An 18,146-nucleotide genomic window follows, 5' to 3' on the forward strand; every position below is an offset into this window, starting at 1 on the left:
TTTAGCTGCTTTTTCCTTTGTTGAAGTTTCATAAAAATTTATTTGAGCCCAACTAATGACATATGCTGTGGAGCAAGATCTGAAATGCTCCTAGCCACTTCTTTTGTTGTCCAGTTTTTGTCTTCTTTCTTCTGTTCTGCACTGAGATAGTCTCTTTTTCATATCAACCTTATACTGGATCCTCCACTAAAAATTACTCAAACATCAGATTTTTAAATAAAAATTCTTATAACCTGATTTCAATGGATGCTTTTCTCTGCTCAAATACATTCTGCAAAATGCCTGTCACTGATTGCTTAGTGCAGCAAAATGTATTTTCTGTTCTAACATGGGCCCCCAACTGCTAGACTTTCTATGTACATCTCTAGCTGCAGTTTTGCACCTCCCCCACCCCTTTTGGATCTTCTCTGATTTCAGGCTCCTGGATTGTTGCCTGTGTTGCTGCAGGTAGAGTTCTATGCTACCATGATTGATTTTGGATGGGAAGAGAGACTTCCTGTTTTAGCTCAATCCCAAAATACTCATCCCTTCAACTCCAGTGTAGACACAATGTCCCCACCCTATGCCTTCCCTTTCCACAGCTCCACTGAGCTTACTATTTAACCACACCCCTTAACCTCATTGGTTACTCCAGTTTCAAATTTCTTAGTTGAGTTTCATGAATAAATGGGCTTCATAAGGGTAAGAATGGTGTCATTTTTAGAAAATATTAATAATTTAAGTCCAGTTTAGAGACTCTATTATTTAAAGAGTGCCAGAATATCCTCAAAGTTAATGATCATATACTTTAATAAAGAATGCTGCTAGATTCTTGAGTATTGGCAAATATTAGCGATCAATATGTGATATATGGATTGACACATGGTGCCCATGCACTGTAGTGATCAGTAAGAACCATATGTTCATAGTTCATTATTATGGATGGAGAGTGAGTGGTTAATCATTAACAATCTATGGAATACTTACTTACTCTGTAACAATGCTGTGGATCTAAAATGAAACCGTTTTTCTTTTGTTTGAAGTGAAACTAATGTTTATCAATAGTAAGACCATTTCATCCGCAACTGAATTTTGTTTACTAAGTTATTGAACAATGGGATAAAAAGTTGTATGGTGTTTCTTTTTTGTATTACTGAAATATTTTAATTTCATGTCTGAACTTAAAAACAGCACCTTTTTATTTTTCACCCTTGTTTCCCTTCCTCTAATAAATAATGTCCCTTTTCCCTGGACTGTAAATGATGAATATTGTGGTAGGCATATCTATTATTGGCTATAATGCCCAACTTGTCTATGATAGTTTGGTGATGGTATCAAAATATCAGATTTTCAGCTGAACCTTGACTCAGAGGGAAAAAATAATTATTTATAGAGCTGAAAGAGTTTAAACAGTTGATTATACTATACTAAGTAAAATATAATTGGAAAAATCAAATAAACTAGAAGTTAGTAATAAAGTTCACCAAAACAGTGACTTCTGGACACTTAAATTTTTATTATATGGGAATTTTCATGAAATTCAAGCAAAAACAAAATGTTCTATCTGTTTCCATATGTCCTCTTATAGTGTCTATAGATTATGATCACAAGCCAGTCTTCATTCCTGTTAACAACTAAAATTTTTCCTTCCCACATACAAAACTTACAAGGACTTTGGTCATTTTGAGTTTTGATTCTAACAACCAAGGATCAGCCTAATCAAGAATGGAAACAGTGTGAAAATGTTACAGATCAAGCCACTGTTTCAAATCATTTAAAATGTTAATTCTGACAGTTGGAAAATGTTACTCAGAAAAAATCAGGTGTCAGCAGCATGTTTGATTACAAAAAGTAAGAAGCAAGAACCTCTTCAAATGTCAGAATAACACACTATCCATTTCATACTTCATAGAACTGCCTTCATTATAAATCACGTTATCTTCTCATCTCTGAAGCATCCCAGACACATTCTTTAACCATGAATTCATAAGACTTTACTCTGAGTGAGACGTCGGGATCAGTAACCTTTTGAGTGAGTGTGGGAAGTGGGAAAGGAGACGATAGCGGCCTCCTGGGAATTGCTGAAGGCAACCACTGAGCAGAACAAGGATGCTTTGGTTCTCTTGGTCTCTGTGTCCCCTGTTATTGTGTAGCGGGTTATTGTTGGGAAATATTTACTCACCTGGCATTCCAAGAAATGGAGCCCTCCCCCTGCCCCCCAGCTGTTTGAGAGTTCTGTCATTAAATAGATGAATGTTCTAGCCAGCGGAGTAAAAAAAAAACTGACAGACCAGATTGTGGTCTGAAATCCTATTCAGAAATGCTGCCATCGTGTGGCACTTTGTAGTCATGACCGGAAGAGTCCTGGGGTGGGTCATATAGTTCATCGCAAGATGGCTGGCCTCCAGCAAAATCTATTCCTATAACTCTCTAAGTTCATATTAAATCATTTCCGTGGGCACAGAGTAAACCATAGTGAATACTGTGGAAATCTTGTTGTTTTTAGAATTTGTGAACTTCCCCCCCACTAAATTGACAACATGACCAACTTATGTGGGTGATGTGTTTAAAGAGAAAAAAAAAAACAGTTTTTAAAAGCGGAAATAAGAAGTCTGTTTTGCAACTTTATAAGCTGTGTGTCTTATATTTTATAGAGATAGCTGCCATCTGAATTACTAAAATGTGTGCTTAGAACCCACAAATCAATATCAATTCATTTGGAATACATACAATTTAAGAGACATATTTTCCCCTGAAATCTATGGGTTAGTTATACTACTAACACTGCAAGAAATCATTTTATCCATATTTATATTAAAAGCAATATTTGGTCAATAGAAGCTGACACCTTAGATAGAACTAATAATAAACGGGGCCATTTATCTTTAATCTTACTTCACACACAGATTTTACAATGGCGATATGAGGAAAATGAATAGTGGAATCTCCATTTCACAACTGAGAAAGGTAGATGAAGAAGTTAAGTACAAAATCTCAAGACAACACTAAACATTTAAATGAACTCAGAGCTGTGCTACCTCTAATTTCTATTTCATTATTCAAACTTCACGTGCAATTTTCTTTCATTCAAACACCTTTTAAATACCCAGTAAACTTTTTGGTAAATATAGACTTTTTTTTTTTTACAATTTCATATTAAGTAATCAACTTTATATATTCTGGGAGAAAAACTAGAAAAAGATGATTCAGAAATCTAATCCATTCCTTTAGAAGTGTGTAAATTACACGATTGATGTACACAGTTTAAAATCTTAACATCTAGTCTTATTCCAAATAACTCGTTCCACTTAAAGACATTGCAAATGATGAGGACCTGCTCCTCCTAAATTTCAGTAACAGTTAACACATACACAATGCTTAAAATAAGCATATAATATGGGCCAAGCACTTTCATTTTCCACATACTAATTCATTTAACTTCTTAAAAACCCCATGAGCTAGGTAACTGTGTGCATATGACAGATGAGAAAACAGGTGTAGGTCTGCTAAGTGATTTGCCCAAGGTCACACAGCTATTTAGGTGGCAGAGTGAAATTCAAAACCACTCACTCTCTGGCTCCCAAAGCAGCATTCTCAAAAAGTCACCCTGTGCTGTTAGACACCACTTTCCTTTTGCAGCATCTAAAGTAAATTACCATTCTTTTACATTCTTTTATTTTGTATAGCAAGTTATCAAATTAATCACCTCCATACTATTCAAACAGTGTGACAAAAATCCTTGAAAGGTCATTGTTAAGTCCAACTTAATGGGCATGAACATAGATCTTAATGTTATAAATACCATTTGTCTAAATGACAAGCTGCTGCATACTTGAAATGACAAAACCAAGCTTGAGTAGTAAAGGATGGAGGGAGGATCTCTGAGCTCTTTGTATACCTGAACAATAGCCGTGTAGCTCTTAAATAAGTATAACTGCAAGGCAAATGTAGTTGTATATATTACCTAATCTGTTATTTAAACTGAAAGAAGCAAGACCCATTCTATTTAATTTTATTTAAGATTTATTTGTATTAATATTTTTTCTTCTAATTCAGAAATTATAAAGTCTTTGTAAGAACTAGTCATTTTCCCCCTTTTTTGATGGGACCCCTAGGTGCCCTTTCATGATGCTAAATGCCATTCCCATAAAAAAAAATTTAGTTAATGATATTGTAAATAAGTAATGTTTTAACTTGTGTGTATGTGTGGGTGTGGGGGTGTGTGTTAACCACAAAACCAGAGGGGGAAGTGTGGGAGCAAGTGGGTTGGCCAGTGGCAAAAAAACCTCATGACACATCTCTCCGCCTCCCTGTGTCGGTGGGGAAAGTCTGGAGCAGCATTTAAATTCTGGCAGGTCCTGGTTGTCAGCAGCAAGAGAGGAAGCAAGGAGTGCAGCTCCATCTGGGACTGGACTCTCTTCTCAGGTCAGTTACAGTCTTCTGAGCCCGCCTCAGACCAAGGTAAGCCTGCAGTTTACTATTTTGCTGTTGTCCTATGCATTCAGTTTCAATTCATGGAGGTCAGGTTCTTAGGAAAAGAGTTTAACTGTACTGCTGCTGATCAGATTTAAATTGTTCTAGTCTTGAGTAAGCATGCCGGAATACAGAGGATAGGTGACCAACTATTTTGAAAGCCAGTCAAATATAAAACTTAAAATTCCTTCCACTGAGTCCTTAAAAGGACTGAAACTACTTCTTCCAATCCAAAAAAAAAAAAGTAAAATTCTGTGCTCCTGTGCAATGATTATACGTATTTCATTGTAAATGGATAGATGATTGTGAAGGCATTTAAAAGGACAATGATCTTTAGTGTTAATGTAAGGCAATGATAGCACAATTTTTAAAATTATTTGACTAATCCTATTTTCAAGGAAAAAAAAACCCTTTCTAAATATTTTACTTCTGTATTTAGCTGTTAAAATTTTCACCAAAATACCTGTTTGACACTATGTAGACTTATTATCACAAATAGAAAAGCTGTTGACTGTTTTCAATGTTTCCTTTTTTGTTTCAAATTCGAGAATAACTTATTTAAATAACTCATTTTAGAGATAGCTTCATCTCACCTAAAGTAGTACCTTTTTAATAATTTAAGTTAAAAATCACATTTGAAATGCATGCTGAAAAAATAGAGAAAGCAAATTTCTTTCATGGTTTTATTTTCTCTCTCTGTTTTTCTTCTCTGAAAAGTAAAGATTCCTATACTAGTTTATTATTTTAATTAAATTACTGTTGAGCTGTGTTTAGATTTAGATAGCTGGCCATATCATCTAATAATGGTATAATCTCTGAAAGTCTAAATTTAAAAGTTGAATATATAGACTTGCAAAATTCCCCTCTCCCTTGACTAATGGTGAAAGATGGAGAATAAGGGCGGCATTACAAATAGTAACTCAAAAGACCATTATGTTAAAAAGAAAAGGGTTCTCTAAGAAGTAGAAAACATTTTACAAAAAATATATTTTATTTGTGGTTATTTTGTAATGTGGTAGCATAAAAAGGTATCACCGTTTTAACCTGTGATCAAATATTCATTACAAATTTTTTGCAGGAAAAATCACTACCATGAGAATTGCAGTGATTTGCTTCTGCCTCTTAGGCATCGCCTACACCCTTCCAGTGAGTACTACAGAAGCTTAAAGAAAATTCCTCAAAATAAATAAGTTGTACACTCTCATGTACTGGGAACACATTCACATTGTAACCTTTCTTCATCTTTTCTGTTTCAAAGGTTAAACATGCCGATTCTGGCAGCTCTGAGGAAAGGCAGGTAAGCATCTTATAGGTTTATCATACAGTTACATGATTTATCCAACTGCTTCAAGAAGCACCACAAACATATTTGTTGCAATTTTACTTGTTTTCATAGTCAAGCCTGTTAATTTATAAGTATTTATTGACTGCCTGCTTTCATTCTAGGCCAATACCAAGCACAGTATAATTTTTAATTAAATGTAAGCTCCAAACATCAAACTAGATTTTTTTATTTAATAAAATAATGCTGTAGGCCATTATTATCACTAATGTAAACTGAGTTCTGTGAAGTTGTAAGACTTCCTTTCCAAGAGTCAACATATTGTTGTAGAAGTAGAAAATTCTGTCCTTTGTTTTACTTAGTGGAAGTTTCTTTACAATTCATCTCACATATTGGACAATTTATATGACTATAATATTTACAATATCTCCTAAGATTTTTGCTAAGAAGCCCATTATAAAAAGAAAGCCTATTTATGCTGTTTGCATCTATTGTGCTTGTCAGCTGACTCTAGATCACATTTTTCTAACCAAACATCAGCCCAAATCAAACTCTTTATTATAAGTTTTTGACCAACACCAGAGATGTACCTGCCCCTCCACAATAGATGAAACTGGGCCAGCCAAACAACAAATGGTCATTGTCCCAAGGAGCTTGGACAAAAAGACACAGAGTTCAATTCACATGAACGGAATAAAGGCCAATATAGAGTTGCCCAGAGTCACTGTGATTAGATTGCTTAATAAAGACACTAGGAGAGGTATTGTGTGTGGTTGGGTGTGCAAGTCAGTGTGTGGGGGTGGGTCTGTTTTCCAATTGATTTAAGAACACAGGTATTGAATCAAAACAATAAGCCAGAAAAATGAACATTTTCAGAGACGATAGAGGTCATGCAAGAATTAGTGTCTTTTTAATCGAAAAAAAATATGGCACATGAAGCCATGGCAGTATAAGTTATGAAATAATTATTAAGAGTTAAGTGAAGAGTTCAATCTTTTAAAATCCTAGAAATTTAGTAGAAAATATGGGAAGTCTATAAGGAGATACCTCTGAAGATGAACACTGGTTATTTGTGAGTGTTATAATTATTGGGTGGATTTTAGCCTGTTTATTTTGCTTAGCTTTATTTTTTTCATTTTACATTTTTAATTATAAATTTAACCTATAAATACATTCTCCCTGAGCCAGTATTGCATGTATCATCAGGATGTATATAACAAATATAAATTATATTTCTATGTAATACTTATATAAATATATTTTTAAAGGAAAAAAAAAGGCAAACTTTGAACCCATCTAGACCAGTAGCTTTTCGTACCTTTTCCAGCAAGGAACCCCTTCTTTCAGCAAAAACTTTCAGAGAAGCCCAATCCAAAGCTGCTCAGGTTACAGCCAGCCATAGGGAAACACAAAATGATGGCTGGTTTCCTCCCTCCTCTTCTCCGCCCAACCCCCAAACACCTTGATGGCTGTGAAGGAACTCTATGGAACTTTAGCGTTCTCATTCTCAATGACAGGGATTTGAGGTGATTGGCCACGGGTGATACATCCCATAAGATGACACACATTCAGAGCAATTTCCATCCCTCTGTACTAGCACATTATAATCATTTTCCAAATAAATAACTTGGCTAAAAGAAAGGCCATTCCATTCATGTCTTTGGCACCTTAGAGAGGTGAAACTTTTGTGCAGTGAAGTTAATATTATATTTCTGCACCATCCGCTAAGAAAGCCCCTAGCTACATGTGGCTATTAAACATTCAAAAGTAGCTAGTGCAACTGAGGAATTGAGTGTTTCATTGTAGATAATTTTACTTAACTTAAATTTAAATAGTCACATGTTATGTGACTAGAAGATACCACACTGGACATCACAGACTTAGAAAGTTTCTCTTTGTTCCATAGGGAAGGAAACAATGGAGATCAACACTAATTAATGGCATCTCTGCTTTAGATGTGTTTTATGTGAGAGGGAATTTCAGCTAGTAAACACAGAGAAGGAAGGCATAGTGTTAAGATGAGTGTAAAGAGCCAGTTTATCTGGATTTGAATGCTGGCTCTTAACTACACTGTGGCTGAGTTTCTCCTGATCTGCAAAATGGAAACAATAATGAAACCTGTCTCATAGGGGATTGAGAAGATTAAATGAATGAATATATGTAATTCACTTCAAAAGGGTGCCTGGCCCACAGCAAGTGCTCTGTAAGAGTTTATTAAATAAATGCCAGAAACAATAACTTAGAAAAGGAGTATCTAAGGCTCTGGTTGACTATGTACATGCATATTATGTTTATCCACCACTATTGGTGAAGTATAGTTGTTTTTTCAGCTTATCACTTAGATATCCCTATGTTACTTTTCTCTTAAATAATGACAAATATGCAACTTTTTTTGTAGCTTTACAACAAATACCCAGATGCTGTAGCCACATGGCTAAAGCCTGACCCATCTCAGAAGCAGAATCTCCTAGCACCACAGGTATTTTTAATTAATTTTAAAAATTAAATTTCTTGCAATTAAAGAGCAACAACATTAAAAAAAAACAACAAAAAAAGCCATCAACCAGGCCATTTGGGCTGGGTAAGTAGATCCTTCCTTCCTGTTGGTAAATGTGAGCTTAGGACACCAATTGATCTGTCATATGGCTTCTTCCCCTTTAAGTCATTCCCCAACGAGGCTAAAAAAATAAGACGTGCTTTGGGTGGAAAAGGCTAACTTTTGGGAAAAAAAGTTAAACATGCATGATATACACTGATATGGCCTTTCCTTCTTCAGAATGCTGTGTCCTCTGAAGAAACTGAGGACTTCAAACAAGAGGTGAGTTCTCACTTTGAATCAGAGACCCACCATGCCTACCATGCCTTGGAGAGACAAAAGAAGCCACTCGTTTTTCTGATGACATTGACTGGGTTCAATTTTGGCAAAATTCCATTAGCAAATTTTCCAGTAAATTGCCAGTCTAAAACTTGCTCAGCAAGAAAACATGTATTTATTAAATGTCAGAAATACCAGTTTTCTTCAGATAAATTTAGTGTGACCAGAAATGTTTACTAATGACTATTATTTGAAATACTAAGCCTCTTGCAGTTGATTTAAGGTATTTTACAGATGTCTCATCTAATATCTGATACGCATCTAATTAATACCTATCAAACTCAAGATTTTACCTCTAGGTACATTTCTGTTTGTAACATAATGGTTTATTTGAAAACTATTATTAGGACTAGTAATTAGGACTTCTTATTAGGACTATTAATATATTTGTTAAGCAAAGAGATAAGTTAAATTTGTTTTCCTTAGGATTCTCTTTTAATATACTTAAAATCGCTAATAAGGAAAGTTAGTTAAGTGGCCCAGTATATTTGCTAATAGGAAGTTTAACAGACATTTACTGGTTAATTCAATTGACAAATCTGCTGTACTTTATACATATGCACAACAAAGTCACCTTTTGATTATCTATGCTAATAAGGAAGTGGTTTTAGTTTTTGGTGCATGCATTAACATATGGATGCTCAGATCTCCTGAGAATTCTCATTTCACATAGAAAAAGTCATCTCACAATTATGTGTCTGTATTTATTGCATCATTGAATTTGGCATATTAAATAATGTCTAATGTGGAAAGGAAAAACAATGTTATCGATACAAATATTATACTCATATATTTGACTTGAAAATATCCAGGAAAATAATTTTTTATGGGGAAGCAAGAAAAACACCTCAGATTATGATTCCATTTTTCTTTGTATTAAAAGAGAAGTTGGAAGATGCTCACTTGAGCTCCTAAAAGCCACTGAGTACATTGTTGCGGATGCAAAGATCCTGAAACTAAAAAAAAAAAAGTAAAAAAAAAAAAAAAAAAAAAAAAGATGCACTGGAAAGGCTAAGGGAAAATAAATGCCCTTCCACTAATTTTTCTTGCCATCTTGATTTTAGACCCTCCCAAGTACGTCCAATGAAAGCCATGACCTCACAGATGACATGGACGATGACGATGATGACCACGTGGACAGCCAGGACTCCATTGACTCAAATGAGTCAGACGATGATGACCATCCTGATGACTCAGACAATTCTGATGAGTCTCACCACTCTGATGAATCTGATGAGCTGGTTACTGATTTGCCCACCGACCTTCCAGAGACTCCTGGAGTTGTCACTCCACCTCTCCCCACAAGAGACACATATAACGGCCGAGGTGATAGTGTGGCGTATGGCCTGAGGTCAAAATCTAAGAAGTTCCACAGATCTGCAGTCCAGGTAAATACTTTAACATGCTCATCAAGATGGTTATGATTAGAGCCCAATTCTAGGAACCAGAGTCTGACCATTCATTCATTCAGCGAGCAAGCAAGCAAGCAAGCATTATTATTACTTTATGACCATTGAATATAAAATCTTTTTCCACTTGGTGGGTATATTTTATGTTTAAGTCCATATAATTTCTCTCTAATTTCATCTCTCAATCACAAAGCTATCTTTCCAAATCCCGGCTATAAAACATTTATTCTATTCACTTGTTTTTTAGATTAAAATAGACTTTAGAAAACAGCAATTATTTTCACAGTACAGTAGTCACATTTCGAAGTTAAATACCTAAGAGGAATGGTGGAGTTGCAAATTACACTGAATCTATAGTCAAAGGATCTGGATTTGATACACAGCTTGGCCTTTTACTATTCACTTTACTTTTTAATTTCAATTCACTTTTCCTTCATGTAAAACAGAGATAATGAGACCTACCTCATAGGTTTCATCACATATATAATTGATGTACCTATTAAACTGAGGGAGATAACATATGAAAGAGCTTGGTGAAAAACAAAGTAACATGCTAGTATTATTTTTTATTTCAGCCAAATTTAGATAGCTTTCAGTATAAACTGACCTAAAAGTTCAAGAGCAGAAAAGAATGAGAATGTTCCCATCCGTGGCTGTCATTTAATTCTTCTTCCTTTTGTGCTGATTCAGTATCCAGATGCTACAGAGGAGGACCTCACATCACATATGGAAAGCGAGGACGTGGACGATGCACACAGGGCCATCCTTGTTGCCCAGGGACTGAAAGTGGCTTCTGACTGGGACAGCCATGGGAAGGACAGTCAGGAAACAAGTCAGCTGGATGACCCCAGTGTGGAAACCTACAGCCACAAGCATCCCAAAGAATATAAGCTGAAGGCGAAGGATGAGAGCCATGAGCATTCTGATGTAATTGATAGTCAGGAAAATTCCAAAGTCAGCCATGAATTCCATAGCCAAGAATTTCATAGCCATGAAGACAAGCTAGTCCTAGACCCTAAGAGTGAGGAACAAGATAAACACCTGAAATTTCGCATTTCTCATGAATTAGAAAGTGCATCATCTGAAGTCAACTAAAATAAAAGAAAAATACAATTTCTTGCTTTTAGTTAAAAGGAAAAAATATATAGTGGAGTGGAAGAAGATATAAAATGCTTATTTTTCAGCTTAGTTGGTGAATGTATATGTACGTGGATCTAGAAATAGATGATGTTTTTGATCAGTAGTTTAGTGTGTGGCTTCGTGATAACACTCTTTTAAACGAAAAGCTTCAGGGGTTAGTCTATGTTATTTCCATAGAAGAAATGCAAGCTATCACTGCATTTTACTGTTTGCTATTCCTTCATGAATGAAAATTTATGTAGAAGCAAACAAAATACTTTTACACACTTGTAAGAGAGAATATAAAATTTTATGTCACTATCTTTTGTTTTTCAAATTATTGTACATTTTGTTGTGATTATTTTTGTGTGAATAAATCTTATATCTGGAATGTAATGAGAGTCTGGTTGTGCCAATTGCTTTTCTTATTTTGTTTCCCACAGTTGCCCAATAATTAACAGATATAACCATTTTAATGAATGTGCTGGACTTAGTAGAGAGCAATCCAGGAACTGCTGTATCAACTGTACAGTTTCTGGCTGAGCCAAAGGTCCCAGTCAAGGAAACAGGAGTCCAGCGGGGGTTGATATTCAGCCAGAAATCCTCCAACCATGCAGGTCTCTGTAGGTTGCTTCCACCCAGTGGGAGCACATTTTTCTAATTTTCACAAAGCTTATATAAAAGCTAACAAAAGCCTAAATGCAATCACAAATCAATTTCTCTTTTTTCTTATTAATTTGTTCAGTAAATTTATTGCTTTCTTATCCTTGGATGAAAACTTGGGTAGGTCCCATAGCTATTCTGATTACTCATAGAAAATAAACAAATAGTCCCTTTATATTGGGAAAAATTTTTATGAAGTTTTAGGTAATAATCAAAATTTTTTATTTCATTCAAAACTAAAAGTTCTGGAAATCTAAAGTGGAGCAAATGTCTTTATTTCCTTGTCTTGCTTCTCTGGTATTTCTAAAACTAGAAATTCCATGTAGAACTTAAAAATTTTTTCTATTAAACAACTCTTGGAACAAAAGAGGAAAAATTTAAATTGCTGAATTTCTAAAAAAAAAAAAGAATCATTATGAAAACCCAAAATCAATAGAGTATAGTTAAACCAGTGATCATAGAAAATTCATAGCCTTAATTTTTGCAGCAACAAAAAACTAAATAAATAAAAGAATGAAAATAAATAAATTAAGCTCGTGTCTTAAAAATTAGGAGAGCAGCAAAGTAAAGCAAAAGAAAGTATAAGGAAGGAAATAATAAAGTTAAAAGCAAAAAGAATGAGGTAGAGAACAGAAGAATAGTAGAAACTAATAAATCAAAATGCTGGTTCTCCATTAAAAAAAAGTCAACAAAATAGATAAGCCACTAGCTAACACAATAAAGGAAGAAAGGTAGAAAACAAAAATAAGAAATTAAAAGAAAGAGATCACCAATGAAACAGGAAATTTTAAAATTTACAAGAGACTACTTTGTACAACTCAACACAAAACTAATGGAAAACCTAGATGAATTGGACTTTTTTCTAGGAAAACACAATTTACCAAAATTGACCTTGCTATACATGGAAAACATAAATAAATTTATATAGAGGCGAGAGAAAATGTTATCAAAGAACTAACTGTAGAAATTAGATCTAAATGATTTTACAGGGGAATTCTATCAAACCTACAAAAACCAGATAATCCCAATACCATATAAATTATAGCAGAGATGGAAAACTCTCAAGTGATCTTTATGAAATGAATATAACTTTGACACTCATACCTGGTAAAGATTGCAAACACATTCAAAACAAAACAAAACAAAACAAAAACTATAAACCATTCTCACTCATGACTAGCAATAGAAAAATCCTAAATAAAATGCCAGCAAACAAAATCTAAAATCAAGTTTAAAGAATGTAACATAATCAAAGGGGGTTTATTCTTGGACAATTAAGTTTTAATATTAGTAAATTCATTTCTCGTAATTCACCATACAGTTAGATCTAAGGAGAAAGATGTCCTGCGATTAGATGTATAGATTTTGTTTTAGTCAGCTATTTCTGTGAAAATAATGAGTAACAAACACACCCAATATCTCAGTGGCTGACAACCTCAAATATTTTTCTTTTTCTCACTCAACAGTCTGTGGGTTGGCAGGGGTGGTTGTGCTTCAGGCTATAGGATAGATGCAGGGCTGCTCCGTATGTCTCTCTGTCTGGGATCAGCAACTACCTGGGCCCATCTTTCTGATGGCAAAGGCAGAAACACAAGAGGGATGAGGAGAAATGTGATACTTTGGGCTCAGAACTGATTCACTGCCACTTTTGATCAAATTCCATTGTCAAAAGCAAGCCACATGGTCAAAATCAATTATTAATGTTCAGGTAAAGTGTACCCCCCTCCCCACAATGACTCATGATAGACATAGGGAAAAAAGAAAGAATTGTGAGCAAATAATAAAATGTAACACAGCCGTTGATAAATTTCAACAGTCATTCTTAAAGTTCAGAAAAATAATATAAAAATTAAGGGATACTTCCTTAACATGATGAAATATTTTATACCTCAGCTTGAAAACCAGTATCATACTTAATGGAGAAGCATTAAAGGCATTCTCATTAAGATCAAGAACAAAGGAAGTATGTCCTCTGTCTCCACTAATATATAGCATAGTATTGCAGATATAAGCTAATAATCATAACCATATATATGCATAAGAATTGAGAAAGAATTAAATTACATCTTTATGTACAGTATGTAATACTACACCTATAAAACAGAAAATCATTACTATAAATAACTACCAAGTTCTGTAAGGTAGCATGATATAAAATTACCTAAAAACATATATACAGAAAATACAAACGGCAACTCTTTAAAAGATGTAATTTCATTTAATATAGAAACAAAAAAGGATAAAAATCAGAAAATGTGCCAAAAGTATATTAGAAAATCTGTGAAACATTCCTGTATTTTGTTTTTTTCACATGGGACAATTTAACACCATAAAGATTTCAGTTCTCCCCCAAGTAATATATAAATGTAATGTGATTTAAAATAGATGTAAAATTTTTTCCTAGAGCTATGCAAGCTAATTCTAAAGTCCGTATGAAAAAATAAACATACAGTAACATGAAGGAAAAATCCTGAGAAACATAAGGAACAAGGGAGGACTAGCCCTAACAAATATTACATCAGACTATAAAGCTCTCTAGTAAAAATACTGTGAAACTGGCAAATGAATAGAGACAACGGAAGAGAATATTAAGTCCAGGAATAGACCCAAGTACATATGGGAATCGCTATGAGACATGTGAGATCACTTGGAAAAAGATGGACATTTAAATAAATGATGCTGAGTGACTGGATATCCACTTGCAAAAAGATAATATTGGATCCATACCTCACACCATACACCAAAATAATCTCCAAATAAACTAGAGGTATAAATTTAAAAGAAAACTATAAAAATATTAGACAAATATGTGAGGTAGTTAATCTGGATGTGGGAAATACGTTTTTATGGAGAGTCAACCCATATCACCTACTTTAAACTAAATGTTTGTTTCCCCCCCGAAATTCGTATGTTGAAACAGTGTCCAATGTGAGGGTATTTGCAGTTGGGAGTCTTTGGGAAGTGATTGGGTCATGAGGGTGGAGTCCTTATGAATAGAATTAGTGTCCTTATAAAAGAGGTCCCCAGAGCTCCCTGGCTCCTTCCACCATGGGGGACACAGTAAAAAGATGGCCATCTAGAAATAAAATGCAGGCCTTCACCAGACACTGAATCTACCAATGCCTTAATCTGGGACTTCTCAGCCTCCAGAATTGTGAGAAGTAAATGTTTCTTGTTTCTAAAGCACCCAGTCTTTTGGCATTTGTGTTACAGTAGCCAAAACAGGCTAAGACACCACCATCCTTGTAGTCATCATAAGTCAAGAGCAGTGGCCCCTTGGGCTCCCATGTACTTGCTTCAATTGACATTTCATCACAACCAACCACAGGTAACAGCTTTATTAACTGTGTTGTCCCTGTGTGCCAAAGAATACGAGTATCCCATTCCCTTTGGCAAGCGGCTCAGTTCTATCCTCAAATCCAAGAGCTTGAGAAAGTTAATCCAGAAATTATACCATTCAAAGAACACTCCCTGTACTCTATCAATCAGGGTTCAGTTAGAAGACTGAAACACACAAGTAATTTGAATAAAGACAATTTAACATAAAGAATTATCAACTAGACACAGAGGGTAAACCAGAAGAGATAAAGAGAACCTTAAAAATGTCATTCGGCTGACAGTACCCAATAAGGAACAATTTGGAAAAAGGGGCCCTCTCCCTAAAGCTAAAACTCAAACATCATTAGAGAGGGTGTAGCTGCAGCCCAGACGATGGCAGAGATGTTTGCTGTGTTATCCTGGGCGGGAGCTGGTCCATAGCTGGTGGGTTGAAGTTGGCAAACAGGTCACTTCCCACAAGAGTGCCAATAGACTGAGGCTGGCAAGTAGGAAACCGTGGGCCATGATTGCTGAACAGGAAACTGCCTGCCTGGGTGCCAGCAAAACTAGCTGGACAGTGAGCACCACTGCGTGTTCTGCATGCACGTCACTGGCAGCTGCTCCCTCCATAAGGAGAACAAGAGAGGACACACACCAGCTCCTGAAGGCTGTTTCCTGCAATGTCCCTCCAGTGCCCTCTACTGGCAAAGCTTGCTGTGTGCCAGCTGGCAAAGGAAGCATGTTTACAGGGTCCAACTCCAGTATCACAAAACAAGTCAGACACAATGTATTCCAAGCAGAACAGCAGTAAACTGATAGCTGTCACAGGCTCTATAAAAAGGCTGATTCCTGTTCTTGGACAAAATGAGTAAAATACGAGCCTGGGAAATCTCTTTAATAATAGAATGCAAGGAAGCATTCAAAAACAAAATGGTGTCATATCCAAGGGATGAAAGAGCAGACTTGAGGGGGACTTCCAAAATAGCCAAAACTGAAGTAATTTAAGAATACAAAGAATAATGGCAATAATGGATTATAACAAATTGAACTTTTTTCAATTTCATTAGTACTTAGTGATACTATAAGAGAAGAGAGAGCATAAAAGCAAGATCTTCTTTACAAATGAATGCCAGTTAACAATAAATGTAGAAGGAATGAAAAAATTAGAAAATCATTTTGGAACCCACAGTGTGATATTGATTCAGGAAATGATAACTGACGAATGTTAAAATCATTGCACAAAAGGTTATTGGGAATAAGACTATCATCTGTGTTCAGAACACCCCCCCACACACTCACACAAATTACTAATTCTGATGAAAGAAGACACTTTTAACTAGGGAGGTTTGGTAGTCACCATCTTCATCCAGTAATCAAACTTAGCTTCACTAAAGGGACTAGTAGATATGTTCCTCCTAATATGATGCAATAAGAAGGATGTAACATTGCCTATGAAATGTTTTTGTAAAAAAAAGTTAAACAGAATCAAAGAGAAAAACAAATCTAGAATTTGAGCTACTATATGAGACAACTGGCCTGAACTTCCCAAAAATTAGGGTTGCCAGATAAAATATAGGACACTCAGTTAAATTTGAATTTCAGATTAACAAGAAATCTTTTAGTATAGCATGGGCATATTATACTAAAAGATGATTCATTGTTTACCTGATATTCAAATTAACTAAGCATCCTTCCTGTATTTTTATTTTCTAAATCAGTCAATCCTACAAAAGAAGTAAGTGTAATGAAAGAAAATTTGTAATCTATTTTAGATTAAAAGCCTAAATAGGCATAACCGAGAGCAAAACATAAACTTTGATTGGCTGGCTCCTGGTTTGAAAAAAAAACAAATTACAGACAATTATGGTAATTTGAATATACATAGTATGTTAGATGATATTATGGAATTATTGTTAATTTTCTTATATTTGTATATTATACCACAATAAATCTAGAAGGGAAAAAACGCAACTGTAAATAGATACAGTTCCTCTATTCAGATTCATATAATGGTAAAAAAAATAATAATAAATTCTACAGCACCTTTTGTTTCTCTCTGTTTTATGCATTTCCCATACACAGAGATTTAAATTTTTAAAGAATTGCATTACTGTAAAAAAATGGGATTAGAAAGCAAATTGCGGGCCAGCCCGGTGGCTCAGGTGATCAAGTGGTTGGAGCACCGTGCCCCTAATGCAGAGGTCACTGGTTCGATTCCCATATGGGCCAGTGAGCTGCACCCTCTACAGCTAAGATTGTGAACAACAGCTCTCTCTGGAGCTGGGCTGCTGTGAGCAGCCAGAGGTTGGCTTAAGCTGCCATGGGCTTCCATGGGCTGCTGAGTGCTGCTGTGGGCTGCTGTGTGCTGCCACATGCTACCGTGTGCAGCGTGAGTGGCAGGCAGCCAGTGTGAGTAGCCAGCAGTCGGCGAGAGCTGCCATGAGCTGCTGTGAGCGGCTGACCAACAATTGGTAACTGACTGCCTCAGCCGGGGAAGGGGTCGGGGGGAGTGCAAGGCTCATAATACCACAAGCATGGGCCAGGGAGCTGTGTCCTACACAACTAGACTGAGAAACAAAGGCTTGAACGGGAGTTGGGCAGGGGGAGGCAGAGGCAGAAGAAAGGGAGGGAAAAAAGCCAATAGCATGCATTGAAACAAAGGGTTTATTCTATATTGTTAAAGTCCAATAAATATAACTATTATGAAACATTAAGCACCAAATAACAGAGCAATAAAATGTTACATAACAAAAACTGTTACAAACACAATAAATAATTGATGAAAAAATAATAGTAGGAAAACCTAGTTGACCTTGGGTATGCTGATGACTTTTTAGATATAACACCAAAGGTATGATCCATGAAAGAAAGAATTTATAAACTGGGCTTCATTAAAATGAAAAACTACTTTGCAAAAGACAATGTCAAGAGGATGAGAAGACAAGCTACAGACTAGCAGAAAACAATTTCAAGACACATCTGATAAAACATTGTTATACAAAATATACAAGGAACTCTTAAAATTAAC

General features: G+C 35.4%; 1 protein-coding gene across 2 annotated transcripts; it reads left to right on the forward strand.

Annotated features, from left to right (window-relative positions):
- The first annotated feature begins 4,282 nt into the window (after positions 1-4,282).
- Positions 4,283-11,538, forward strand: SPP1 (secreted phosphoprotein 1). Of its 2 annotated transcripts, XM_033105519.1 has the most exons (7): positions 4,284-4,440; positions 5,531-5,598; positions 5,711-5,749; positions 8,133-8,213; positions 8,511-8,552; positions 9,674-9,997; positions 10,709-11,538. In XM_033105519.1, exons 2-7 carry the CDS (start codon positions 5,545-5,547, stop codon positions 11,111-11,113), a joined length of 945 nt encoding a protein of 314 aa, XP_032961410.1. In that variant the 5' UTR covers positions 4,284-4,440; positions 5,531-5,544; the 3' UTR covers positions 11,114-11,538. The 2 variants fall into 2 exon arrangements, with proteins under 2 accessions (XP_032961411.1, XP_032961410.1); XM_033105520.1 differs by lacking the exon at positions 8,511-8,552 and having other exon boundaries at positions 4,283-4,440.
- Positions 11,539-18,146: the final 6,608 nt, after the last annotated feature.

Source organism: Rhinolophus ferrumequinum, chromosome 5 (genome assembly GCF_004115265.2).
Source record: "Rhinolophus ferrumequinum isolate MPI-CBG mRhiFer1 chromosome 5, mRhiFer1_v1.p, whole genome shotgun sequence".
In the NCBI taxonomy this organism is placed as follows: Eukaryota; Metazoa; Chordata; class Mammalia; order Chiroptera; family Rhinolophidae; genus Rhinolophus; species Rhinolophus ferrumequinum.